Here is a 27,089-nt window from a genome sequence, read left to right as displayed (position 1 = left end):
CTCCCACAATGGTGAGATTTCCTGCAGTAGTTTGTGTCTCTGCCCCTCCCACAATGGTGAGATTTCACTGTAGTAGTTTGTGCCTCTGCCCCTCCCACAATGGTGAGATTCCCTGCAACAGTTTGTGGATCTGCCCCTCCCACAATGGGGAGTTTTCCCTGCAGTAGTTTGTGTCTCTGCCCCTCCCACAATGGGGAGATTTTCTGCAGTAGTTTGTGTCTCTGCCCCTCCCACAATAAGATTTCCTGCAGTAGTTTGTGTCTCTGCCCCTCCCACAATGGTGAGATTTCCTGCAGTAGTTTGTGTCTCTGCCCCTCCCACAATGAGGAGATTTCCTGCAGTAGTTTGTGTCTCTGCCCCTCCCACAATGAGGAGATTTCCTGCAGTAGTTTGTGTCTCTGCCCCTCCCACAATGGTGAGATTTCCTGCAGTAGTTTGTGTCTCTGCCCCTCCCACAATGGTGAGATTTCCTGCGGTAGTTTGTGTCTCTGCCCCTCCCACAATGGTGAGATTTCTCTGCAGTAGTTTGTGTCTCTGCCCCTCCCATAATAAGATTTCCTGCAGTAGTTTGTGTCTCTGCCCCTCCCACAATGGTGAGATTTCCTGCAGTAGTTTGTGTCTCTGCCCCTCCCACAATGAGGAGATTTCCTGCAGTAGTTTGTGTCTCTGCCCCTCCCACAATGAGGAGATTTCCTGCAGTAGTTTGTGTCTCTGCCACTCCCACAATAGTGATATATATATATATATATATATATATATATATATATATATATATATATGTCAGTGTAGTGGAATGGGCTGCCTTCTGGGCGACAATTGTGCCATAGTAGCTCCTGCACCTTTTTTTGGGGTGGTGAGCCGCACACGTTTTTTGTACATTGCCATATTTGCAAGCAACAAAAACGCACGTCTCCTAGCCACGTTTGGGGGGGGGGGGGTGCCATTAAGAATAAATGGCACCTCAAGCTAAATGCACGTTTTGGCTCCTATGCAAAACAAGCAGAAGGGGGCGCCACCCAAGTTTAATAAAATGTGAAAAAAAGACAAATTGCACAAGTTTTGGTGCATTTTTCGGGAACGAATTGGGTCTTAATAAGACCAAACAATACAAATCAATGGATATTCAATACCAGCTGTTGGCAGGAAAAAACTTGGGGTGGGAACTCGCAAAAAAAAAAGCTTTTGGTTTTATTAATTAATATTAATAAATAAAAGAGATAAAAAGGAATGTAGTCGGCTGACCTCAGATATCACTAGGTGAATTTTACTTATTATGGCAGAGGAGACTGGAGAAATGCTTCCTCCTGCCTGCAGCAGACTGAGGACATCATCTCAGCCTAGGCACAATCACTGAGTGGAGCTGAAGGGCGGCTCGTTAATGATAACAGGTGGAGCTTTTCTCTTAAATGATACTGTTGCTGTATGTTGTGATATATCAGGAATTTATTCATGGAGACTTGTAAAAGTTACCGACAGGTCCACTTTAAATATCCAGAATTATTACGGTGTGCTTTTCAGATCCATTAGCTGCAATCATTTATAATTACACAACACGGCCTCTTCTATAAGGTGACACTCCATGGAAGATATAATCAACAAAAATGTTTGGATTGTAAGTATTAATAATTAGATGATAATGTGTGAGGGCGGCATTAAAGAAGATCCTATGAAGTGCAATTTAGGGTGTTATTTCTCCCCCTTCCTTTGCAATCCCAGTTTTATGTTTCTAGGTTTATTATTCACATTTAATTGCAGAACTTGTACAGTATATCTTTTCATGGAAGGAAATTTTACCAAAAACCTAACAAAGCACCTAAAAGTAGCATTTTGCTGCCATCTAGTGACGAACTGGTTAATTACAGTACTGATCTGACCTGTTTGAAAGGTTGTGTTTTATGGCTTCTTTAATGAGATTTATAAAAGTATTCACCTCATTTTTATACAAAGTGTGACATTTATTTCCATTAAATTATCTAACACAGGAGATAATCAGAGCTGGGGGTTCAGCCAATCCGACAAATGTAAATTCCTAGAAAGTACAGCGAACCTTTAATGGTCAGCCTTCAGCTTCATATCCAAAACATAAGTTGCTTTTGGCAGCTTCTTCAGAATAATATTTAAAATTCAGTTTTATATATATATATCTATATTAGAAGAATCTGTAATCACTTCAAATTAGATTAACAGATGTAAATGACGGCTATTTCACATGACATTTTTATGGTAAAATGTTTGATTTACGTATACTTGGGTATTGGGCTTCTATAGTCCCCACAGTATTCTCTTTCTCTGCTCCTCCCACAATGGTGAGATTTCCTGCAGTAGTTTGTGTCTCTGCCCCTCCCACAATGGTGAGATTTCACTGTAGTAGTTTGTGCCTCTGCCCCTCCCACAATGGTGAGATTCCCTGCAACAGTTTGTGGATCTGCCCCTCCCACAATGGGGAGTTTTCCCTGCAGTAGTTTGTGTCTCTGCCCCTCCCACAATGGGGAGATTTCCCTGCAGTAGTTTGTGTCTCTGCTCCTCCCACAATGGTGAGATTCCCTGCAGTAGTTTGTGTCTCTGCCCCTTCCCTGCAGTAGTTTGTGTCTCTGCCCCTCCCACAATGGTGAGATTTCTTGCAATAGTTTGTGTCTCTGCCCCTCCCACAATGGTGAGATTTCCCTGTAGTAGTTTGTGTCTCTGCCCCTCCCACAATGGTGAGATTTCCCTGTAGTCGTTTGTGTCTCTGCCCCTCCCACAATGGTGAGATTTCCCTGTAGTAGTTTGTGTCTCTGCCCCTCCCACAATGGTGAGATTTCCCTGCAGTAGTTTGTGCCTCTGCCCCTCCCACAATGGTGAGATTTCTTGCAATAGTTTGTGTCTCTGCCCCTCCCACAATGGTGAGATTTCCCTGCAGTAGTTTGTGTCTCTGCCCCTCCCACAATGGTGAGATTTCCCTGCAGTAGTTTGTGCCTCTGTCCCTCCCACAATGGTGAGATTTCTTGCAATAGTTTGTGTCTCTGCCCCTCCCACAATGGTGAGATTTCCCTGTAGTAGTTTGTGTCTCTGCCCCTCCCACAATGGTGAGATTTCCCTGTAGTAGTTTGTGTCTCTGCCCCTCCCACAATGGTGAGATTTCCCTGCAGTAGTTTGTGTCTCTGAACCTCCCACAATGGTGAGATTTCCTGCAGTAGTTTGTGCCTCTGCCCCTCCCACAATGGTGAGATTTCCTGCAGTAGTTTGTGTCTCTGCCCCTCCCACAATGGTGAGATTTCCTGCAGTAGTTTGTGTCTCTGCCCCTCCCACAATGCTGAGATTTCCTTACATCCTACATTTTTTGTTTTGTCAGGCCAATGGAGACTGTTGGTAAGCAGCAATGTTTAAGTCCTCCCACATATCTGCAGCTGTATTGAGGATTACTGTCCTGCTGAAATGTGACCCTTTATTAGTTTCAGATTGTACCAGGCCTGTATATGGTTTCACCATTCTTCCAGAAGTTCCACCACACTTTGCATTGTACACAAATGACAGGAAGTCCACCTTTGCTCTCACCAGGCAAGAGAACTTCTATCCATATTTCTGTGTCTCCCTCTGGCCTTTTCACAGCTCCATATGTAATCTTTGTAAAGTACTCAATGTAATCTTGTCAGTCTTCCATAATTCCTAGATCTGTGCAATGTTTGGGTTATCGGTGTCCCATGGACAGTTCCTCTGGTCTTTGGGGGTCTTTGCAACTTCTTTAGGGTCACCATTGGCCTTTGGGTGGTTCTCTGTTACCCTCCTCACCAGTCACTGGGTTTTGATGGACAGCCTCTTGGTGGAGTCACAGTTGTGTTGTATATTCTTTTTTTTCTTTAATAATTGGGTGGTTCTCAGTTGGATCTTTAAAATTTGGAACATTTTTTTATATCTAGTACAGCAAACATAACATGGTAGTGTGTGTGGCCTCTTCAGTAATGTACTGTATGATTGAATTTCCAGACCACTTTGGCTAAGTAATGGGTCCGTTAATTTGTTTCTCAAGAGCTAAGCCACCATACTTGAAAGAACTTGCTTTTAAAACAGGGTCCCTGGTCTGAATGTATCCAGCATAAGTGCTTGAACACCATGTGGGTGGCAGTCTTGGCAGTCTGGTGGCGGGTTGGTACTGCCACCACAAACTTTGTCTTTTGACATGTCGAATGTAATAATGCTGATGGTGGGTCAGACGTGTGCCAAGGTAGTAATGGAACCTGAGCCTCAGCCCCCTTTGACACTGAACAGACCAAACAGTGCTGGCAGACTGTTCAACCAATTGGAAGAGACCCACCCACCTGAATGAGGTGAACATTTTGTGGACACCCAAGTGTCCAGCATCCACCTGGATTCTCTTTTGGCCCAGAGAAGGTCAGGGCACTTGACAGTACAACCTTCCAAGTCATGGGAAACATTACACTGTGGTACAGTATACTGTCCCTCATGACAAGATGGGACCATTCACTCAGCAGTTTCTGGTAATGGCCTTGATGTTTCCCCCGGGACTAGACCACCCCCATAACCATGTCACCTCCATTGGGGGAGCAACTACTGACTCCTCTCTCTGTATCTCTGCCCATTTATACTCTTCCAGTATATAGATGAGGCACACCTGAGGCCTTCCTCAAGTCAAGCAGGAGCTTCTATCTCTTCATCTTCTTCATCCACATCTCAGAGAGGCCTTGTTAGTGTGTACCATCACAATGTATGGGCTGCTTTCTTGCTTCTTCAGGAGTAATAAGGAGAATTCAAACTTTGTCAGATGGACTGCCCAACATTGCTCCAAAGAGCTAAGTTTATCTTTTTTGGAGATTTACCAATAATTTGTTATCAGTCCAAACCTCGAACTTGGTTCCTGTCAGCTTCTCAACTAAGTGTTTAGTGACTGCCGACACCAAGGTCAGCAGCTCTAGCGTAATGGAGCTGTAGTTGGCAGGGTTCCTCCTGAGCTGACCATCTCCTGTTCTTCTTGTACTTGCGAGAATATGGCCCCTGGGCCCTGAGAACTGGCATTGGTTCTCGACCAAAATGGAAGGGAGAAGTCAGCAAAGGCCAATGGGGAGCTGACATCAACGGTTGATTCGAGAATTCAGGTGCCTCCTGTTGTTCTGATCCCCATTTAACTTTTATCTCACCTCTCTTCTGGCCTACTCACTGTAGGCGCTTTTGAATTGGGGCAGAGTATTGGGCATAATGAAAAGCCAATAATATCCTGGCAGGCTCAGAAGAGTTCTGACTTTGGTCATTGGGGACCTCCATTCCTGTATGGCCTTTAGTTTCTCAGGATTTGGTAGTAGGTCTTGTCTGGAGAAGATGTGTACTAGTAACCCAATCTCATGCTTGAATAGATGGCACTTTTTGGGTTTTCAGCTTAAGCTCATCCTGGTGCAGCCAGGTCAATGAGTATGCAAGGTGGTCCTCAAATATGACAGGAAATACCACTTCATCAACCAGAAGACACAGCCCCTGTTCGAATATTCTGACAGCCACTGGTGGTGGTTGTCAGAATACAATCACCTCAGTGGGAGATTCTTCCATCCATGCTGTATATCAAAAATGGAGGAAAGATGAGATGTTTTTTGTTCGTATAAGGCCAGCCTTAGAATCAAAAATTCAATAGAGGGCAGAATGGCAAAGAGCATGCATACAATGCATAATAATACCAAACAGATTATGAAAGCTGCACTAACATGAACTCTTCTCAGCAATGTCTCTGTGGGTCAATCAGAGTAACATGGCTGCTTAGCATCGTCAATATAAGACTCTATAACAACAGAGAGTCTCTCTGAGGATAACTGTTCAGAAGAAAACAGTTACTTGTGCCTATCCTCATCAACAGCATCCCTCTCGAGGAGGTCCAGGACAGCCCTGACAACACAGGCTAACAGCTGGAGGGATCACAGACACTAGGAACTGTGGTATTCTAGCAACACAGGCAAACAGCTGGAGGAATCCCAGCTCCAAGGAACTGCTTAATCTGGTAACAACGGAGAGTCTCTCTGAGGATCAATATTTTACTAAAACAGTTCAGAAGACAAACAATTACCTGTCTCTATCCTAAGGCTTATTTTATTCAACAGCATCCCTCTTCGTGAGGTCCAGGACAACCCTGGCAAAACAGGCAAAGAGCTGGAGGGATCCCCGGCCTTAGGAACTGAGGTACTCTGGCAACACAGGCAAACTGGTGAAGGGATCCCAGCTCCAAGGAACTGATTACTCTGGTAACAACAGAGAGTCTCTCTGAGGATCACTATTTCACAAAAACTGTTCAGAAGACAAACAATTACTTGTGCTTATCCTCAGGCTTATCCTAATCAACAGCATCCCTCGTAGTGAGGTCAATGACAGCCATGGCAACGCAGGAGAACAGCTGGAGGGATCCTAGGCCCTAGGAACTGCAGTCCTCTGGCAACACAGGCAAACTGCTGAAAGATTCCCAGGTCCACGGAAATGCTTGCTCTGGTAGCAACCTGGGGAGATGCTTCCCACAGTAGCTGGGTCTTTCAAAGAAGGTAAATGCTATTGGCTCTGGCTCCCCACACACCGGATCTTACAGTGAAGGGCCTCTTACCTGGCTGCAGCTCACATGCACAGGTACCTCTGCCTCATCAGCCGTGGCCTCTCTGAGCTGCTGAGGGAGGGAAGCTAAGAAACCTACCTTCGCTGAGCGTGCCCAGAAACCCAGGGTTCTGTAGAAAATGAGTTAGAGGGGGCCTGCTCCTGCATCTGAGCATGGCGAGCAAATAGGAACTCCACTACGCTATCACTGCTACTTTTACACTCTAGCATAACTTTGTTTGCAATGTGACAATACATTACAATGTCGCAATGCATGTCCCGTCAGCAGTGGCGGCTGGTGCTAAACTTTTTTTGGGAGGGAGGGCGGCAACCAAAGCCCCCTCCCCCGGTCGACACTCACCCCTCCACTGCCGCGGCTTCCTCGGCTTCTTCCACCGGCCAACCTGATCCACCTCCTGTCCTGATTAGCTCGGAGGAGAATCCACAAGACAATAGCAAATATTGATTCGCTAGTGTCACAAGTGGGTGGGTTTGGGGCGTAGGGCTCTGCGCCCCAAGCCCAACCTTTTTCAAGCCAATTAGAGCCTCAGGCTCTAATCATGTGACTTCAGAAAGTAAAAAAAAACTCATAGAAACCTATGAGACCGGCACCCCACATGCAAACCTATGGACCGAATTCTCCTGCCCGTCAGTATACATCAGAACGTTTTACTATGTTGGAACTCAATGGGGTTGATTTACTAAACAGATAGGGAATGTCTGCTTTGCTTAGTAAATATGGAGACCCTGCATTTACTTGAAACTCGTTATCATGTGCAATAGATTTGAAAGAAGCAGACATTTGGCTTGCGCACGATGATGGGTGATTGATGTGATGACAGCTTCACTTTATTACAAAGATGAGCGAACATTCTCCACTCGTTTAGTAGATGAGCCGTGGAATGAGATGTTTTCCTCTCTTCCTCTTGTCAGTATTTTCAGAGGTTTTGGTGAGCGCAGGGTGCAGATGGCTCAGTGTAAGTCTCCTGGACTCAGCGTATACAGAGTATTAAGATAAACCTCTTCGCTGGATCAGGATATCTATCTGTCCGGGGTTAGACACTTCAGCTGAGCTCAGCAACACCCACACCTTATCGAGCCCCCTTACCTGTCCTTGGCTCCCATAGGCCGGACGGGGTCACGTGACCACCTGTGGCTGTAAAATCCTGGTGGGAATTAGAGAAGATGAGATTTGGGAGAAGGGCAGGACTCATTCCTCCGGTAGCCCTAGCGGTAGTCAGACAGGCAGTTCGCTAACTGCGACTCCCGTCCCCCTTAAGGAGGGCTGCCCATCTTTAGCCGGAGGAAAGTCCTTGGTGCGTCTTACTCCCCCCCCTATTGATACAGGAAGATGGGAGCCGGGGCCAGCGCCGAGGAAAAGCATTCCCGGGAACTAGAGAAGAAACTGAAGGACGATGCCGAAAAGGATGCCAGGACTGTCAAACTGCTCCTACTGGGTAAGACGTAGAATTGGATTATAATGAAGGAAATTTTGGGAAATATCGATACTGGAGATCCCAAACAAACCCAAGGCCAAATAATATTATCATCAGTATAGACAGCATTGACCACATGGGATAAAAATAATCTATAAAAGGAACCTATCATTCTGGTAAAAGGAACGTTAGTGAGATTGGGTGGGTGAAGGTTCAATTGGTCATTGTAGCAACATCCAGTCATTCAAAAAGATTTTAATGTAACTCAAAAAGCACGGCCGTTTTATGGTCAATGGAGGAGGGAAAGTAAGGGGGCTGCAGATGCAGCCAATCAAATTTCAACTTCGGTTTTCCTATTGCGGATGAGGGAAAGATAAAAAAACCCTTTTGGTTGTTATTGGTATTAAGAATCTTCCTTTCACTGCAGATTTCATAGCTCCGCACAAACACAAATCTAAAAAACTACTTATTCTAATTATAGAACATACCCTGCATGTAGGAAATAGTGTGCGTTATTAGAAGAAGTATGGGGCCCCCTTTATGTCCTTTATGTATGTAGCAATGGCAAATCATGTAACTACTATGGGGCCACTTTATGTCCTTTGTGTATGTAGCAATGGCAGACCATGCAATTACTACGGGCCCCCTTTATGTTCTTTTGTGTATATAGTAATGGCAGAACATGCAACTACTTCGGGGCCCCTTTATGTCCTTTGTGTATGTAGCAATGGCAGGCCATGTAATTACTACGGGGCCCCCTTTATGTTCTTTTGTGTATATAGTAATGGCAGACCATGCAATTACTATGGAGCCCCCTTTATGTTCTTTTGTGTATGTAGTAATGGCAGACCATGCAACTACTATGGGGCCCCCTTTATGTCCTTTGTGTATGTAGCAATGGCAGACCATGCAACTACTATGGGGCCCCCTTTATGTTCTTTCTGTATGTAGCAATGGCAGACCATGCATTGCTATGGGGCCCCTTTATGTTCTTTGTGTATGTAGCAATGGCAGACCATGCAAATACTATGGGGCCCCCTTTATGTCCTTTGTGTATGTAGTAATAGCAGACCATGCAACTACTATGAGTCTCCCTTTATGTCCTTTGTATATGTAGCAATGGCAGACCATGCAACTACTATGGGGCCCCCTTTATGTCCTTTGTGTATGTAGCAATGACAGACAATGCAATTACTATGGGGCCCCCGTTATGTCCTATGTGTATGTAGCAATAGCAGACAATGCAATTACTATGGGGCCCCCTTTATGTCCTTTGTGTATGTAGCAATGGCAGACCATGCAACTACTATGGGGCCCACGTTATGTTCTATGTGTTTGTAGCAATAGCAAAACATGCAGCTACTATGGGGCCCACTTTATGTTCTTTGTGTGTATATAGCAATGGCAGACCATGCAACTACTATAGGGCCTGCTTATGAAGCAATAGCAAACCATGCAGTTACTACGGGGCCCGCTTTATGTTCCTTGTGTGTAGCAATGGCAGACCATGCAACTACTATGGGTCCCCCTTTATGTTCTTTGTTTATGTAGCAATAGTAAACCATGCAGCTACTATGGGGCTCGCTTTATAACAATGATTTTTGAAGGTAGTAGTAGCATCTGGCAAATACATTTGGGTAAATAGAACTGTATCGATAGTTGGGAATTGAGGGTTCTAAAAATGGGGGCCCATACACATAGTTAGGACCCTGTTGCCCCAGCTTACCATGTAAATATTATTGGCTCTTGCCTTGGGGAAATACTGCATGTTGCCCGTGCTGTTGTAGAAGGACCAGTGGGGTCATCCCAAGGGAAAGCTATGGTCCTCATAGCTCCTTCATGGATGGGATGGACCTATCAACAGACTGTAGGACCAATGTGAATCCCCCGTGGGGTTTCTATAGCCAGGAGCCACCCTGAGAGGCCATGTTCATGTACACTTAAGCAGTACTTGTCCATGAAGGGGGCCATGTCCTACACGGCCAAGATCGAGTCAAGCAGAATAATTCTGTCCTTCAAGGAATTAGCTGAATATTTATATCTATGGGCAGTGGAGTCTCTAGGGGGGTGGCTTTTGGGGCTATAGCCCCAGATCTTTTGTAGACCTAGCAACGCCCCTGTCTATGGGAAAATGATTTTTTTATTTTTTGCTTCTAAATAAAAATCTGCATTGAGAACCTAAAAATAAAGGAGATGTATATTTCCACCCTGACACTTTCACTGCATTGCATCACCTAATAGAAAATGCAGCGATGTCTCCTGTAGCCGGTCTGAGATCTGGGTTTAGAACGGTAATCCCTCGAAGGTTTTACAAACAGATTAAGGGCAGACACATCTCTCCCATTTTAATGTTAGGGAACTGGCACCTTGAGGATGGTAATCTGATAGTATTAATGTTAATGCCATTTGGTAGCTGAAATAACAGCAGACAGTAATGATGGCGGATTTGATGTCCACAGACAGAAACAGACTCACAGTTACGAGTTTCGATATCTGGAAGAGTTTAGACATTTACAAAAATGAATAAAGTAAAGTAACTACTCCCCCCGCCACAAAAGTTAATTCTTACCTCAGCTCCCAATTGCTAATTTAGCTATACGAATCCTATGTGACTTTAATTACTTTATAAAACTTGTACATTAGGGGGTGTATTCATTAAAAAAAAAATTGGCGTTTGTCTATTTAACCTGTAAACTTATTTTGTGCAAATGGGGCAAAATCAAATGTCCTCAGGCTCATTTCTCTGCAGATCAGATGTGCAAATGGGGGATAATACAGTGTGTGGCCAGTAGATGGCGTTGACTATCATAGAAAATAAGTATGCTCCTCTTGCTCCATCTAGTGGCCAATATGAATTATTTTTTCCATTCACACTTTCAATCTGCAGAGAAAATAGTCTGAATTCATTTGATTTTGCCCCATTTGCAAAAAACAAATTTACAGGCAGTTTCAATGGACAAACAGCTATGCAAGAATGCCCCTTACATTGGTGGTCAGTGAGAAGAATGCTCCTTACATTGGTGATCAGTGAGAAGAATGTTCCTTACATTGGTGATCAGTGGGAAGAATGTTCCTTACATTGGTGATCAGTGAGAAGAATGTTCCTTATATTGGTGATCAGTGAGAAGAATGTTCCTTACATTGGTGGTCAGTGGGAAGAATGTTCCTTACATTGGTGATCAGTGAGAAGAATGTTCCTTACATTGGTGATCAGTGAGAAGAATGTCCCTTACATTGGTGATCAGTGAGAAGAATGTCCCTTACATTGGTGATCAGTGAGAAGAATGTTCCTTACATTGGTGATCAGTGAGAAGAATGTTCCTTACATTGGTGATCAGTGGGAAAAATGTTCCTTACATTGGTGATCAGTGAGAAGAATGTTCCTTACATTGGTGATCAGTGAGAAGAATGTTCCTTACATTGGTGATCAGTGAGAAGAATGTTCCTTACATTGGTGATCAGTGAGAAGAATGTTCCTTACATTGGTGATCAGTGGGAAGAATGTTCCTTACATTGGTGATCAGTGAGAAGAATGTCCCTTACATTGGTGATCAGTGGGAAGAATGTTCCTTACATTGGTGATCAGTGGGAAGAATGTTCCTTACATTGGTGATCAGTGAGAAGAATGTTCCTTACATTGGTGATCAGTGAGAAGAATGCTCCTTACATTGGTGATCAGTGGGAAGAATGTTCCTTACATTGGTGGTCAGTGGGAAGGTGGGAGGTCAATCAGCCACAGGTCAAGGAACCCCAAACAACTTCTTCAGGAACTCTGGTTGAGAATGGCTGTTGTAATAGATGTGGACATCTTAACACACAATTTGACGTTGGGTGTGTCAGTATCCTTCATTGTGGAGTTATACATATACAGTATATATACAGGTATGTGCACAATACGTTCAGTTGTAGTTCTAACTCTGGCCAGCTAACAGCAGTGCCCTGAAGAGACATTACCAGTTGTGGGAGATGAATGCGCTGATCCAGCTATAGCTCCTCTATCCCATTAAACCTGCTCTGCCCTTGGGAGGAGAAGCTTATAGTGAACACCTTGAGTGCAAGGTCAGGGGCCTAATCCCAACTGGACACATCTTCGTATGGAAAGTACAGTGATATACACTCTCAGATATTATAGTTATTGGGTATGATCCATTCTGAGGAACACAGTTTTTTAGAAGTTTTGGTATGCCCGTCCTTTCTGATGTTCGCTATGTATAAACACTTCTGAAGCACAGAAAAAATTATTTTTGGCTCATATATATATATATATATATATATATATATTGCAATATATGTTCAAGCCTGTCAAATGTGTCAAAGCAATCCCTCTCAGGCCAACTTAGTCAAAGTGATCCCTCCCTGGCCAATTGTGTAACAGTGATCCCTTTCTGGACAACGGCATCAAATTGACCACTCTCTGGCCAACTGTGTCAAAGTTATTAGAGGATTCTTTGAGGGCTTTCCCTACAAGTGTATTTAAAGGTTGTACACGTGTTGTCTCTACTGTAAATTGAAATAATAACGACCAAACATACGAGTTGTAGGAGATTTGATACTTTATCCACTTGCTGCCAAATCACGTGCATGTACATGATTGACTTCAAGTGGTTGTGCCGAGTTTATAGCTGCAGCTGTCAGTCATAACCCCGGTATTGTTTTCTTCATCAGCCGCCAATGCTCTACAAAGTGAAAGCAAACCTAGTAGCTAATTCGCTTCTGGATTGCTATTACAAGGGGTGAAAGGGGGTCACCCCCAGTCACCCCTCCCAGCTGCCGCCCTCTTCGGGGGGGATCCGATCCGGCAGTTGCGCCGGCTAACAATAGAGATGTTCAGAGTTCGTCTCTGATCACCTCCATGATCTAGGAGACCAGAAGTGCCGGGCATTGTCATCCCTTCCGGTTAGGACAGGTGTAACCGGTTAGGACAGGTGTAAACACTGCCACTTTTTTTCTGGAGAGCATGAGTTCAGTGTGCTGGGGGGGGGGGGGGGATTTCAGCAGGGGGGCAGATTTGTCTTGGGAGGAGGGAGAATTTATTCTAAGGGGGGTAAGCATGCAGATTAGTGCTCTTTTTTTTGGGGGGGGGGGGGGATTTTCGCTAACACATAACATCTTGGGGGGGGGTGCAGTTTTTGCAGTTTTGCATTTTCACCCTGGGTTATAGATGGCCTTGTCCTGGCACTGGGCACCTGCAATTCTCACTGGCATCATCTTTAACATTTGTACCCCAGCAATGCAAGATAATGGAAGACTACCGCACTAGGGATGTTTATTTGCAGGGGACAGATCCCTAAAATAGGGAGGGACGACCATCATACTTAATGCACCGCTTCTTGTATGTTCCTGAGCTCATCATGTGAGAGTAATGTATGCAGATCAATATCAAATGTCATGCAGTGACACATTCTCCTTACAGATGTCAAAATATACAAAAATATAAAATGTAATTTATAAAAAGTTGTGCATTATTTGTATGGAAAAAAGATATAGCTGACCATTATCAACATTCTGTGTACTTACAGGAGCTGGTGAGTCCGGAAAGAGCACCATTGTAAAACAGATGAAGTAAGTTTACGGTTTACATATTTCAGCTCTTTAGTAGTCCTTATGGTATATACAGTATCTCACAAAAGTCAGTACACCCCTCACTTTTTTGTAAATATTTTCTTCTATCTTTTCATGTGACAACACTGAAGAAATGACACTTTGCTACAATGTAAAGTAGTGAGTGTACAGCTTGTATAACAGTGTAAATTTGCTGTCCCCTCAAAATAACTCAACACACAGCCATTAATATCTACATGTCTTTGGCAAAAAAAAGCGAGTACACCCCTAAGTGAAAATGTCCAAATTGGGCCCAATTAGCCATTTTTCCTACCGGTGTCATGTGACTCGTTAGTGTTACAAGGTCTCAGGTGTGAATTGGGAGCAGGTGTGTTAAATTTGGTGTTATCGCACTCACTCAGTATGTTGTATGTGTATGTGTTTGTAAGCGCATCGGGACCCCATGGGGCAAAGGACCGCGCTATACCGCAGATGGACACCAGGGGCAAAAAGTGCCCTGATGCAATTCAGTTCGCATAGGTAGCGCTTTATAAGTCACTCATTCACTCTCTCATAGTGGTCACTGGAAGTTCAACATGGCACCTCATGGCAAAGAACTCTCTGAGGATCTGAAAATAAAAGAATTGTTGCTCTGCATAAAGATGGCCTAGGCTATAAGAACATTGCCAAGACCCTGAAACTGAGCTGCAGCACGGTGGCCAAGACCATACAGCGGTATAACAGGACAGGTTCCACTCAGAACAGGCCTCGCCATGGTCAACCAAAGAAGTTGAGGTCACGTGCTCAGCGTCATATCCAGAGGTTGTCTTTGGGAAATAGACGTATGAGTGCTGCCAGCATTGCTGCAGAGGTTGAAGGGGTGGGGGGTCAGCCTGTCAGTACTCAGACCATACGCCGCACACTGCATCAAATTGGTCTGCATGGCTGTCATCCCAGAAGGAAGCCTCTTCTAAAGATGATGCACAAAAAAGTCCACAAACAGTTTGCCGAAGACAAGCAGACTAAGGACATGGATTACTGGAACCATGTCCTGTGGTCTGATGAGAGCAAGATAAACTTATTTGGTTCAGATGGTGACAAGCGTGTGTGGCGGCAACCAGGTGAGGAGTACAAAGACAAGTGTGTCTTGTCTACAGTCAAGCATGGTGGTGGGAGTGTCATGGTCTGGGGCTGCATGAGTGCTGCTGGCACTGGGGAGCTACAGATCATTGAGGGAACCATGAATGTCAACATGTACTGTGATATAATGAAGCAGAGCATGATCCCCTCCCTTCAGAGACTGGGCCGCAGGGCAGTATTCCAACATGATAATGACCCCAAACACACCTCCAAGACGACCACTGCCTTGCTAAAGAAGCTGAGGGTAAAGGTGATGGACTGGCCAAGCATGTCTCCAGACCTAAACCCTATTGATCATCTGTGGGACATCCTCAAACGGAAGGTGGAGGAGCACAAGGTCTCTAACATCCACCAGCTCCGTGATGTCGTCATGGAGGAGGGGAAGAGGACTCCAGTGACAACCTGTGAAGCTCTGGTGACCTCCATACCCAAGAGGGTTAAGGCAGTGCTGGAAAATAATGGTGGCCACGCAAAATATTGACACTTTGGGCCCAATTTGGACATTTTCACTTAGGGGTGTACTGACTTTTGTTGCCAGCGGTTTAGACATTAATGGCTGTGTGTTGAGTTATTTTGAGGGGACAGCAAATTTACACTGTTATACAAGCTGTACACTCACTACTTTACATTGTAGACAAGTGTCATTTCTTCAGTGTTGTCACATGAAAAGATAGAAGAAAATTTTTACAAAAAATGTGAGGGGTGTACTGACTTTTGTGAGATACTGTAATTCATAGATCTGTCATTATTTATATGCAGTATTTTCATGTTATGTACATCATGCAAGATATTGAATATTAATTTCTTACCTTTTATTCTAGAATTATTCACCAGGATGGTTATTCCCTTGAAGAATGTCTGGAGTTTATTACCATTATTTACGGAAACACGGTCCAGTCCATGCTCGCCATTATCAAAGCTATGAACACACTGAATATCCAGTACGGTGACCCTGGACGACAGGTGGGGGGGCCTATACAAACTCGATATCCATAGACACATCCAACTTTCTTAGGATACTCCATCACTTGGTCCATGATCAGAATGTGTACTGGAGGTATCACTCATGTTAGCACTCAATACCCTTTAGGAGATTTTCAATGTGGACCCCTGGGGTGACCTTGAAGCCATTTATGAAGCAATGTTTGCATGTACTGTCATCCCGTAGTGCCTATAGTCATGTTCCAGGATCTTCCATTTGTTTCCTATTACAAGCCATGTTAGAAGGAGTAAAACCTGATTTATTTTTTTCTTTCGCTGGTGTCATAATAACATTTTTTACAAGGAGACATAAATGATCAACATATATAAAGATAATCTGCGATAATCGGTGTAGATGCTCCTGCTGATGACCGTTTCTTCCCTTCCAGGACGATGCCCGCAAGCTATCGCATCTGTCAGACACCATTGATGAGGGCACCATGCCCAAGGAGATGGCAGACATCATCGGGCGCCTGTGGAAAGACACGGGCATTCAGGCGTGCTTTGACCGCGCATCTGAATATCAGCTCAATGACTCAGCGGGATAGTAAGAAACTCTTATATTGTATTATCTGTTTTTAGATTTTATATTATATGGCTGTGACCAAGGGGTGGACAGAAAGGTGCGGCTGCCCTGGGCGCAGGGTGTATTGTAGTGATGGGGGGGGGCGCTGCCAGTTCCTTCTACTATAAGGCTGACAGGAGTAGTGACAGCGGCATCACTACTTCTGTCAGCCCAACGCTGGAAGCAGCAGGGAGAGGAAGAGAGAGCTGGGAGGAGGTGCAGGCTGTGCTCTCTCTCCCCCTTCTCCTCATAAGCTTGTACATAATGAAAAAGGGGGGGGTGCAATTTGCCATCTTTGCCCTGACTGTGACCCCCCATTGGGAAGAGTTTTCTTTCACTTCTTGTCCCATTGATGGTGATCACCAAAAAAGGGAGATCCAGTGGTTGGTTTTGGGTGGAGCAGAGGATTACAACCTTAGTTCTGTGTTCCCATTGGGGAAATGTGCCCCACTTCCTGTATGCTGACGGGGACAGGAGGAGGAGGAGTCACAACAACCTGCAGCTCCTCCTTCCTGCTCCATTGGTCACTGCCCTATTCTTAGTTTGTAATAATACATAGAGGCCATATTATTTTCGTTATACATACTTCATTCACACTGGTGATTGTTAAAGCTGAACTCCAGGCAGATATAAAAGACAAAAATTTATGCAGCTCTGTATTTAGTAATGCATTCTTAACTGTATTTTTAATGCAAGAATCTAATCTGACATCAGCCTCTTGCAGTCCCTGTACAGCAAAACTTAGACCGGGAGATGCAGAAGCAGCACAAGGAGCTAGTCAGTTGGGCTGCAATGCTCACATTCTAACAAAGGCCTTGCTGATAGGAGAAGAGAGCAGAGTGACAGAGAGATAAGCTCATCAGTCTGCTGCTTCTCCTTTCACTGTCCAGTCACAGTCTGGGGGAGGCACAAGACCCGTAGGTGTTAGTAAACTAAAGCAGAGAAAAATCAGGTCTTCAGCCCTGACAAACAGGTCTATGCTGTGTATCTCTTAGGAATGGATGGGCAGAAATACAAATCCTTTGTCGGGTAAGTCAGCTCCCATTTATGCACTCCATCTGTTTTTAGCTTTTGCATTGAGTTCAGCCTTAAAAAAATATGTGTCTCCCTAAACACCCAAAACCCGTCAGGTTTCTTCTTGGGTTTAGGAAATTATTTAGCAAATCTAGTTACTTCAGACATTGGAGCAGCCATTCTCAGCCAGGGTTCCATGGAACCCTAGGATTCCTCCAGAGGTGGCTAGAGGTTCCCTGAGCTGTAGATGGTTGACCTCCCATCTGATGGTTCCTACATCATTCCTTGGCAAAGCCAGCAAAATGACACTAATAAAGGCCAATTCTTCCCATCAACCATTAATGGGTGGGGGCATTCTCCAAAAGTCCCAAGAAGAATATATTTTGGCAGGTGTTCCCTGAGACCTTAAAATTATTTCCATGGTTCCTTTGGGGTAAAAAGGTTGAGAAAGGCTGAATTAGAGGCTCAGAAGTTTACATCGTCAATCTGATGTGAATCAGCCAGCGATGCTTGACTTTGTCTCATCGCCTCCATATATCACCCTAGACATCACAGTCTACAGCTAGAGAGGTTGGATGTTCCTCCTCACCTGTGACTTTTTTGGCTTTTAGTTACCTGAATGACCTGGAGAGACTTGTGACCCCGGGGTATGTACCTACCGAACAGGATGTGCTAAGGTCCAGAGTAAAGACCACCGGTATCATTGAGACACAATTTGGCCTCAAGGACCTCAACTTCAGGTAAAACATGTGGTTGTATGGAGTCTATACATATTGTTACCAGAGCCATTGGCCACAGGCTGGCATGTGACTTAGAGAAAGGCATCCAGGCCCTCAATGTCAAATTCCAAGATACCATGACAAGGAAATAGGAACAGATTTATTTTTCTAAAGACTATCTATATTGTAGTTCAAAATTCTGGACGAATAGCAGCCTTCATTTACAAAGACCAGGGTTAGCCCTGGAAATCAAGTGACATCCTCACATCATCAGATGACCTGTTGTCTATTTTCAGGATGTTTGATGTGGGAGGTCAGCGATCTGAGCGTAAGAAGTGGATCCATTGCTTTGAAGGTGTCACCTGTATCATCTTCATTGCTGCACTGAGCGCCTACGACATGGTCCTGGTGGAGGACGATGAAGTGGTGAGTGACACATCAAATTAAGTTTTTGTGTGTAGACCTGAATGACCTGGAGAGATTTGTGACCTTGGGGTATGTACCCACCGAACACTGGACTATCTCCTTTGGTGGTGCTATATGGCTGAAACCCAAGGTTGAAGGGTGTGGAGCAGTGGTCTCCAAACTGCGGCCTGCGGGCTGGTTGCCACCTTTCGCTTGCCTTTATCCAGCCCCTTGAGCATTGTTACTATCACAGATACAAATCTCCATCCCTCCCACAGAAACCAATGATGAGACACCATGTCTTCCACTGACACCAACAATGGGACACTATTCCTCCCAATCACACCAATGATGGGATAATATTCTTCCTACTGACTCCATTGATGGTGCACTATTCCTTCAACTGACACCAACAATGGGGCACTATTCCTCCCACTGACACCAATGATGGGCAATATGACTCCTACTCACACCAATGATAGGACACTATTCCTCCCACTCACACCAATGATGGGGCAATATTTCTCCAACTCACACCAATGATGGGGCAATATTTCTCCCACTCACACCAATGATGGGGCAATATTCCTAGTACTCACACCAACAATGGGGTTCTAGTCCTCCCACTGACACCAACAATGCAGCACTATTCCTTCCACTAACACCAACAATGGGGCACTATTCCTCCCACTCACACCAATTAAGGGGGGACATTCCTCCCAATCACACCAATGATGGGGCAATATTCTTCCCACTCACACCAACAATGGGGTTCTAGTCCTCCCACTGACACCAACAATGCAGCACTATTCCTCCCACTGATGGTGCATTATTCCTTCCACTAACACCAACAATGGGGCACTATTCCTCCCACTCAAACCAATAATCGGCAATGTGACTCCCACTCACACCAATTAAAGGGGGATATTCCTCCCACTCACACCAATGATGGGGCACTATTCCTCCCACTGACACCAACAATGGGTTTCTAGTAGGGCTGTAGAAATTAAAGAATAATTCCTCGATTAATCGTTAATTTTTTTGATCGATACTCACCTCTCCGCCGGCTTCCGGGTCTTCAGGGAGTTCCGTCGGAAATCCGGTGACGTCACGGACATAGACATCACCGGACTCCTCCCCCCTTCCCCAAGTGCCTCCGTCTGCTAACGATGGGAAGGGGGGGAGTAGTCTGGTGACGTCGATGTCCGTGACGTCACCGGACAGCCTGGACAGTGATGGTAAATATGGATGTGGTTAACTGGGATCATTCAGTGAGCTAAGTGTAGGCAAATTTGATAACCAAATTTGACAGTCAATATACTAGATACATTTTATAATTAATGTTAAACTAACTTTCTACGTTTTTCTTAAAGTTTAATAAAAAAAAAATGACTTACATCAGAGCTACAGTTTGAATCTAAAACGTATTTGTGTGAACTGTGAAGTTAAGTAATGGATTTTGGAAACTAACTAGTGTCGGCTGATTGTATATAGTGTATACCACATTTACCACTGACTAATGCAGAGTTGCAATGCAAGGAGATCAGCTGAAAGTAGTTGGATCTGTATGTGCGTTATAATTAATCGAAATCAGTCGATTTAAAAAAAATCGATTAATCAAACACTAAAATTTTAATCAGTAGTCATCCCACTGACACCAACGATGCAGCACTATTCCTCCCACCAATACCAGCAATGTCAGCTGGGGCATTCCCAAACCCTGCTGGGCACAATCTGGTCCCACTAAGGTCTGATGGACAGTAAACTGTCTCTTTGTATATAAGGTTCGGAGAGAACCCTGGTGTAGAAGATCAGTTGGTGCAGGGTCCATTTGTGGGACCTAGACTGATCGACTTTTGAGGGACCAGTTGGGGTATTGGTTCTCATGGACTTGGTGAATGGTGGGTGGGGAGTCAATTTTAAAAAGGAGCTTTGTGTTAAAGATCCAAAAACATTTAATTCCCACTGGTCACCTGTTACATTTCTGCACCACAGAATCTGCTGCAGCTGTGCATAGTAACCATAGGTGTGCGCAGCCTATTGCATTAATGTGTGCACCCCAAAGCGAAAACACACTGAAGCATAGTAAACCGTGTTTACTTTGCTTCGTTTTGTGAATGAACACAGTGAGTGAGTGTGTTAATTTAGAAAAGAAAAGGGGCTGGTAAATTACATATTGACTAGCCCTTTCCCCCCGCTCTCCATCCTGAAACATCCCCCCACAGCAGCTCAGAGGAGAGAAGAGAAAGGAAGCCAGCAGCACTGTGGAGGGGGGGCAACACGAGGGGTGCCCGGGCAGTAGGGGGAGTCGGCATCGCACAGAGTGATTAGGGTGTGCCCAGGCACACCTGGCACAACCCTTGCGCACACCTATGATAGTAACCAATCAACTTCCAGGTTTTATTGTCACAGAGCTTAATTAAAAAGAGAAGCTGATGGGTTACTATGAACAGCTGCACCAAATTCTGTGTGCACAAGTTTTAGTAAATCCCCCCCCCCATACTGTATGTGAGTTTTAGTCCAAAAGGATGCTACTGCTGATTGACAGCTTCTAAATGCATGTCAGAAATGATTTACATGTATTATCCATCCTTGAAGAATTGGTTGCACCAGACCCCCAGAAGACGTTGAATGTATTTTAATGATAACCAGTATGAATAAAAATGTTTTTGGACCTCTAACACAGTCTCGACAATCTTTGTAAAAGGCACTTCTCATCCACCATACAGCAAACTGGGAAATTGTCAGATTCTTCCAGGAGTAAACTGTAGAACGGAGCCGGTGTTCTGCCAAGAAAGTTCCGCTCGGCGGATAAGTTCCCCCCTCTACTGCGCCTGCGCAGTAGGATCCGGCTGAAATAGCCGAAGTTAAACAGCTGAAAATCAGCTATACACAGCGCCTGTAAGAAGGCCCCTCGTGGGCTCGCTTTGCTCGCCACGCTTCGGGCACGGCCTCGCGTCGCTCGGCTCTTTTAGATTCCCCCTCTAGGTCCACTTGGATGGTGGGGAAGGAACCTGGACCTAGAGCGCAGGCGCTGTGTACAGTTGATTGAAGCGTTTGAGCTTCGGCTGACAGTAGTTCGTACTGCGCAGGCGCTGCGCCTGCGCAGTACAGGGGGGAACTTATCCGCCTCGGCAAGACACCGGCAACACTGAAGTCCTTGAAGTGTAAGTTATTGGTACATCGAAGTGACAATAAAACAATAACGCTGACTCTTTTAGGCAGAGGCCTTAGTCGTAGCTACGACTAAGGCTTCTGCCAAAACGTGTCAGCATTATTGTTTGATTGTCACACCGATGTACCAATAAATTACACTTCAAGGACTTCAGTGTTGCCGGCTCTGTTCTACAGTATGTGACCTGTAATGTCATGGGACGCATCGAGCTCTGGCACCTGTGAGTGGATCTGGTGTATGGACTGGGTTGTCCCTGCAGAGAGCCCTGTTACCTATCTACCTTTCTCCAGCCGCTTATAGATTCCTTATGCTTTTCTCTCTCTCTCTGCAGAACCGAATGCATGAAAGTCTTCACCTTTTCAACAGTATCTGCAACCACCGTTACTTTGCCGCCACCTCCATCGTACTGTTCCTCAACAAGAAGGATGTCTTCACAGATAAGATCAAGAAGACTCACCTTAGCATCTGCTTTCCAGATTATGATGGTAAGACCTGGGAAAGTTGGGGAAAGAAACAAAGTTAAGGAAGGATAAGAAAGGATATTACAGGATAATAGTTTATAAAACTATAAATGGGTAGTTTACAAGTTTGAGGGTTTGAGACCTAAGGTGTGTGTTGCTCGGGGCACTGCAGATATTCAAAAAGACTCAGGGCATCCATGGGCACATTCTACAGTGAATTGTTGTGACATGTCTACAGGTGTGGACAAATTATTGGTATAGTTTAAGAAGGCATGGCTAAATAATGCCTGGACTTTAAAGCTATAGATATCACATGACAAAGAAATAGGGAAAGACTTCTTTTCAGTCTTTGCTAGGTCATTCCCTGATAAGGAGATTTGAGTGTTAGTACTTTAGATAACTAGCCGGGGTGCAACTATAGCCATAGCTGGCCGTGCAACTGCTGTGGGGCCCAGAAGTACAGGGCGCCCAGCACTGACCTGTTCCACAGTCTCAGTCACTAACAATAGTATTCGTCAGGTGACCGTTTTTTCTTAAGCGTTAAGCCAATGCGTTTTTATTGTCATTGATATGCTGCAGGTCCCAACACATATGAGGACGCAGGAAATTACATCAAGACACAGTTCCTGGAACTGAACATGCAACGAGATGTAAAGGAAATCTACAGTCACATGACCTGCGCCACTGACACCGAGAACGTCAAGTTTGTGTTTGACGCGGTAACAGACATTATCATCAAAGAAAACCTAAAAGATTGTGGTCTGTTCTAAGTAGGTACGGACCTTCCAAGTCACGTTACAGCTACACAGCTACCTGTATAGAAAACATATTGGCTCATATTAATAGTGTGTGAGTGGTCAGCCATAGGACATTATAGAGAAGATAGGCAGAGAGTCATGATGGTTTAGAAGTTTCATCCCATCCTTCTGTAGGATAGTCATGTGCCTATCAGGGGAAACCAAAGATGATCAGATTTCTCTAAGCTGTCTGATCTTCATCCACCCAGCCTTGGCCTGCAACTTCCCAAATTTTCTACTTCCAGATCACAGATCACAACGACTGGAATGGGAGTTGTCTTCTAATGTATAGGGTCACCTATATATTCCTGTAGAACAATTGTGTTTCCCCAACATATTCTGTGAAATAATGCCCTCTACTGGCCAGTGATGTTGGTGAGGTTCAGGAAAAAAACAGGAGAATCATATCAAATGCTCAGAGACTATGAGGAATTCATTTCACTATAAAACATCTAAAGGACAGGCCAACATGTTTTGAGGGCTGTAGTGGGTCCCCTTCATCAGGACCTGAAGGACTTGATTAAAAGGGGCCCAATAGACCTCCATAAATGTGTTGCTTCCTTGCGAAATAAACTCTTAATGATATCTCAACATTTGGTTTTGTATTCCTGTTTATCCTGTAACTCATGGATTCCATCCATAGCAAACTCTTGCCTACTCCTGCTCTAGAGGTTTCTTCATGTGTATGAGCTGCCAACCAGAACCATTTCACAACTTTCTTGACCACGGGCTCAACCCTAAATTTGGATCCAGCACCTCCTACTTACTTCTTTCTTACACTAATGTGGGTTCAGTAGCTGCATAGGTGCCCTGCAAAGTCTCTGCAGTCTATTGTATAGTATGTGCACTGCAGCCATGGAGGGGCCATGGAGGGGCCCCAACTCATCCTTCCAATGTAGACTGTCATTACCAAGGCTCCCAATAGCCTGGAGCAGGTAGAGGAACATTATGTTGCATTGCGAGTCCTGCCAGTCCCAACTCATTCTTACCAGTCTGCCAACCCAACTCATACTTTCAATGTTGGCTGTCACTAGCAAATTTCCCAATGGTCTGAGGAAGGTAAAGGAATATTGAGTTCCATAGCCAACCTTGCCAGTCCCAGCTCATCCTTCCAGTGTAGGCTGTTACTAGCAAAATGTCCAATGGTTTGGGGAAGGTAGAAGAACATTGTGCTCTCTTGCCAGCCCTGCCAGTTCCGACTCATCCTTCCAATGTAGGCTTACAATAGCAAGATTCCCAATGGTCTGGTGGAAGGTAGAAGAACTTAGAGCTCCATTGCCAGTCCTGCCAGTCCCAACACATCCTTACCAGTCTGCCAGTCCCAAAACACCCTTTCAATTTTGACTGTCACTAGCAAGATTTCCAATGGCCTAGGGAAGTTAGAAGAGCATTGAGCTCCTTTGGCAGTCCTGCCAGTCCCAACTTTTCCTTACAATGTAGTGTGTCACTAGCAAGAATCCCAGTGGCCTGGTGAAGGTAGATGAATGTTTAGCTCAAATTGCCAGTCCTGCAAGTCCCAACTCATTCTTCCAATGTGGACTGTCACTAGCAATTGCCAAAATGGTTTGGGGAAGGTAGAAGAAGGCTGTCACTAGCAAGATTCCCAATAGTATGGGGAAGGTAGAAGAACATTAATTTCCAATGCCAGTCCTGTCAGTCCTAACTCATCCTTTCAAAGTAGACTGTCACCAGCAATTGCCCAATGGTCTCGGGAAGGTAGAAGAACATTGATCTCCATTACCAGTCATGTCAGGCCCAATTCATCCATCCAATGTAGGATGTCACTAGCAAAAGTGACAATAATCTAGGGAAGGTAGAAGAACATAGAGAACCTTTGCCAGTCCTGATAGTCCAACTCATCCTTACCAGTCTACCAGTCCCAAATAACCCTTTCAATGTAGGCTGTCACCAGTAAGATTTCCAATGATCTGGAGTAGGTAGATGAACATTAAGATCCATTGCCAGTCCTGCCAATCCCAACTCGTCCTTTCAATGAAGGATGCCACTAGAAAGAGTGCCAATGGTCTGGGGAAGGTAGAAGAACACAGAGCTCCATTGCTCCATTGCCAGTCCTGCTAGTCCCAACTCATTCTTACCAGTCTGCCAACCCAACTCATATTTTCAATGTTGGCTGTCACTAACAAGATTCCCAATGGTCTGGGGAAGGTAAAGGAACATTGATTACCATAGCCAACCTTGCCAGTCTCAGCTCATCCTTCCACTGTGGTCTGTTACTAGCAAGATTTCCAATGGTTCTGGGAAGGTAGAAGAACATTGTGCTCTCTTGCCAGTCCTGCCAGTCCCAACTCATTCTTACCAGTCTGCCAGTCCCAAATCATCCTTTCAATGTAGGCTGTCAAAAGCAAGATTACCAATGGTCTTGGGAAGGTAGATGAACATTTAGCTCCATTGCCAGTCCTTTCAATGTAGACTGTCACTAGCAATTTCCCCAATGGTTTGGGGAAAGTAGAAGAGCATCGAGCTCCATTGCCTTTCCTGCCACTCCCAACTCGTCCTTTCAATGTAGGGTGCCAATAGCAAGATTTCCAGTGGTCTGGGGAAGGTATAAGAACTTTGAGCTCCATTGCCAGTGCTGCCTGTCCTAACTCATCCTTTCAAAGTAGAATGTCAGTAGAGTCCCAAAGGTCTGGGGAAGGTAGAAGAACATTGATCTCCATTGGCTGTCCTGGTAGTGCCAAATTATCTTTCCAATGTAGGTTGTCCTTACCAAGCTTCCAAATGGTTTGGAGATGATAGAAGAACATTGATTGCATTGTTAGCCCTGCCAGGCCCAACTCATCCTTTCCATGTAGACTTTCACTAGCAAGATTCCCAAGGGTCTGGGGGAGGTAGAACAGCATTGAACTTCATTGCTAGTCCTGCTTTATAAAGACTGTTTCTTGCATCCCATCTCTTACCTTACAATGTCCCTGTCTTTTCCTTTTTTTTGTACCCCAAACAGATCGCCACAAAATTTTTACCGAGGGTTTGGCCCACAAAATTCACATGCCCTTCTACCCCGATCAGCCTCTCAGCTCTGGAGCACCGTGCCCTGCCTCTCAGAAGACCGAGAAGAGACGCAGACCCTGTTAAAAACTGTTTTGATTTAACACAAAAAGCACAAAATCAGGGGGTGCAGATTGTGAACCCTCAGTGGCCCCAATACCATTTATATTATATCTCCTCCCTACCAGCTTGTATTCCTTTGCAGTAATTAGCTTACTAGGAAAGTGTCCAACCATTGCTAAAATCTGCACAGACTGTAGACTTTTGTTTTATTGACTGTACAATACCCTTCATGCATTCAGCAAGAAGAAATCCATAAGAAAGGCCCGACTGCCTCAGCCGATGACATGCTGACATGCTCGGTGTTGGATGAAAATGACCAATGGTGACCGACAGATGGAGAACGGAGGACTTCACTCATCCGGAAGTTAAAGGGGGACCTCATAGTGGGAGCTGCCAGTCTGTTGATGATGCACATTATTTTAGCAGGTTGGAAAACACCTAAAGATGTGGCCCTCTAATATGTCCTGGTGACTACCCCGGGGCGGCTATCATGGAGAACACAGGAGATTCAGTGCTTTATGTCACCCCAGTTATCGCCCCAGTCAATGGGTCCATCCCTCCCGGGTTCCCGGCTAGCACTTTAGTGCATCTTCATTGCGATTTCTGTGCTAAAGAAGAAGTATTTAGCTTGTTCCCCACCTCTTAAAAATATGCAAATGATTCCAGCATTGCCACACATCCTCAGATCCGGTAGAAGGTTGACCACCTCAAACTTTTTAGGGTTTTGTCTTCTATGTATTTATTTTTATAAGTAAAATGAATTATATGTACTTTATCCCAATGCAGGGTCCGCAGTCAATTGTACAGTTAGACTGTAGCTGCTCTGTACCCGGCTTATCATACAATAAATGCCGTTGTTAGGCAGAATGATGTCAGTTGATTCAAGTCTTCTTATTGGCTTTGGCCACTGAACATTCATTCAGTTGAGCTTTAGTTATAAATATAAGACGTCTTTAAAGGGTTAGGCCACCTTTACATCACATTTCCCCAAAAAATGACCTATGTTTTTTAAAAGATGTTTAATTTCCATCCCATACCTGTAGGTGTGCGCAACCTCTCCCCAGCTTGTCTGCAAAACGTCTTGAGTGGTGACCCAGCCCCAGGATGGCCACATTGGACGTGTGGTCCCGTCAGCTCAGGAATGAGTCCTCTAGTGTATTCTGAATCTGTGCAAACACCTTTGCCAAAAAATAAATAAATATAAAAAAAAATAATAATAATGATGATAATA

General features: G+C 44.7%; 1 protein-coding gene across 1 annotated transcript; it reads left to right on the top strand.

The window, feature by feature from the left end:
* Positions 1-7,737: 7,737 nt before the first annotated feature.
* Positions 7,738-26,728, top strand: GNAT1 (G protein subunit alpha transducin 1). Its single transcript, XM_073591658.1, has 9 exons — positions 7,738-8,012; positions 13,511-13,553; positions 15,494-15,635; positions 16,043-16,200; positions 17,844-17,972; positions 18,248-18,377; positions 21,863-22,016; positions 22,572-22,766; positions 25,752-26,728. Exons 1-8 carry the CDS (start codon positions 7,907-7,909, stop codon positions 22,760-22,762), a joined length of 1,053 nt encoding a protein of 350 aa, XP_073447759.1. The 5' UTR covers positions 7,738-7,906; the 3' UTR covers positions 22,763-22,766; positions 25,752-26,728.
* Positions 26,729-27,089: the final 361 nt, after the last annotated feature.

Source organism: Aquarana catesbeiana, linkage group LG07 (assembly GCF_042186555.1).
Source record: "Aquarana catesbeiana isolate 2022-GZ linkage group LG07, ASM4218655v1, whole genome shotgun sequence".
NCBI lineage: Eukaryota > Metazoa > Chordata > Amphibia > Anura > Ranidae > Aquarana > Aquarana catesbeiana.
Note: the sequence above shows the minus strand (reverse complement) of the source record. Positions and strands in the feature narration are given on the sequence as shown.

Coding starts and splice junctions, on each gene's coding strand:
- GNAT1 (XM_073591658.1), top strand. CDS start 7,907: ATGGGAGCCGGGGCCAGCGCCGAGGAAAAGCATTCCCGGGAACTAGAG. Junction 13,554..15,493: donor ACCATTGTAAAACAGATGAA/GTAAGTTTACGG, acceptor CTTTTATTCTAG/AATTATTCACCAGGATGGTT. Junction 17,973..18,247: donor CTCAAGGACCTCAACTTCAG/GTAAAACATGTG, acceptor GTCTATTTTCAG/GATGTTTGATGTGGGAGGTC.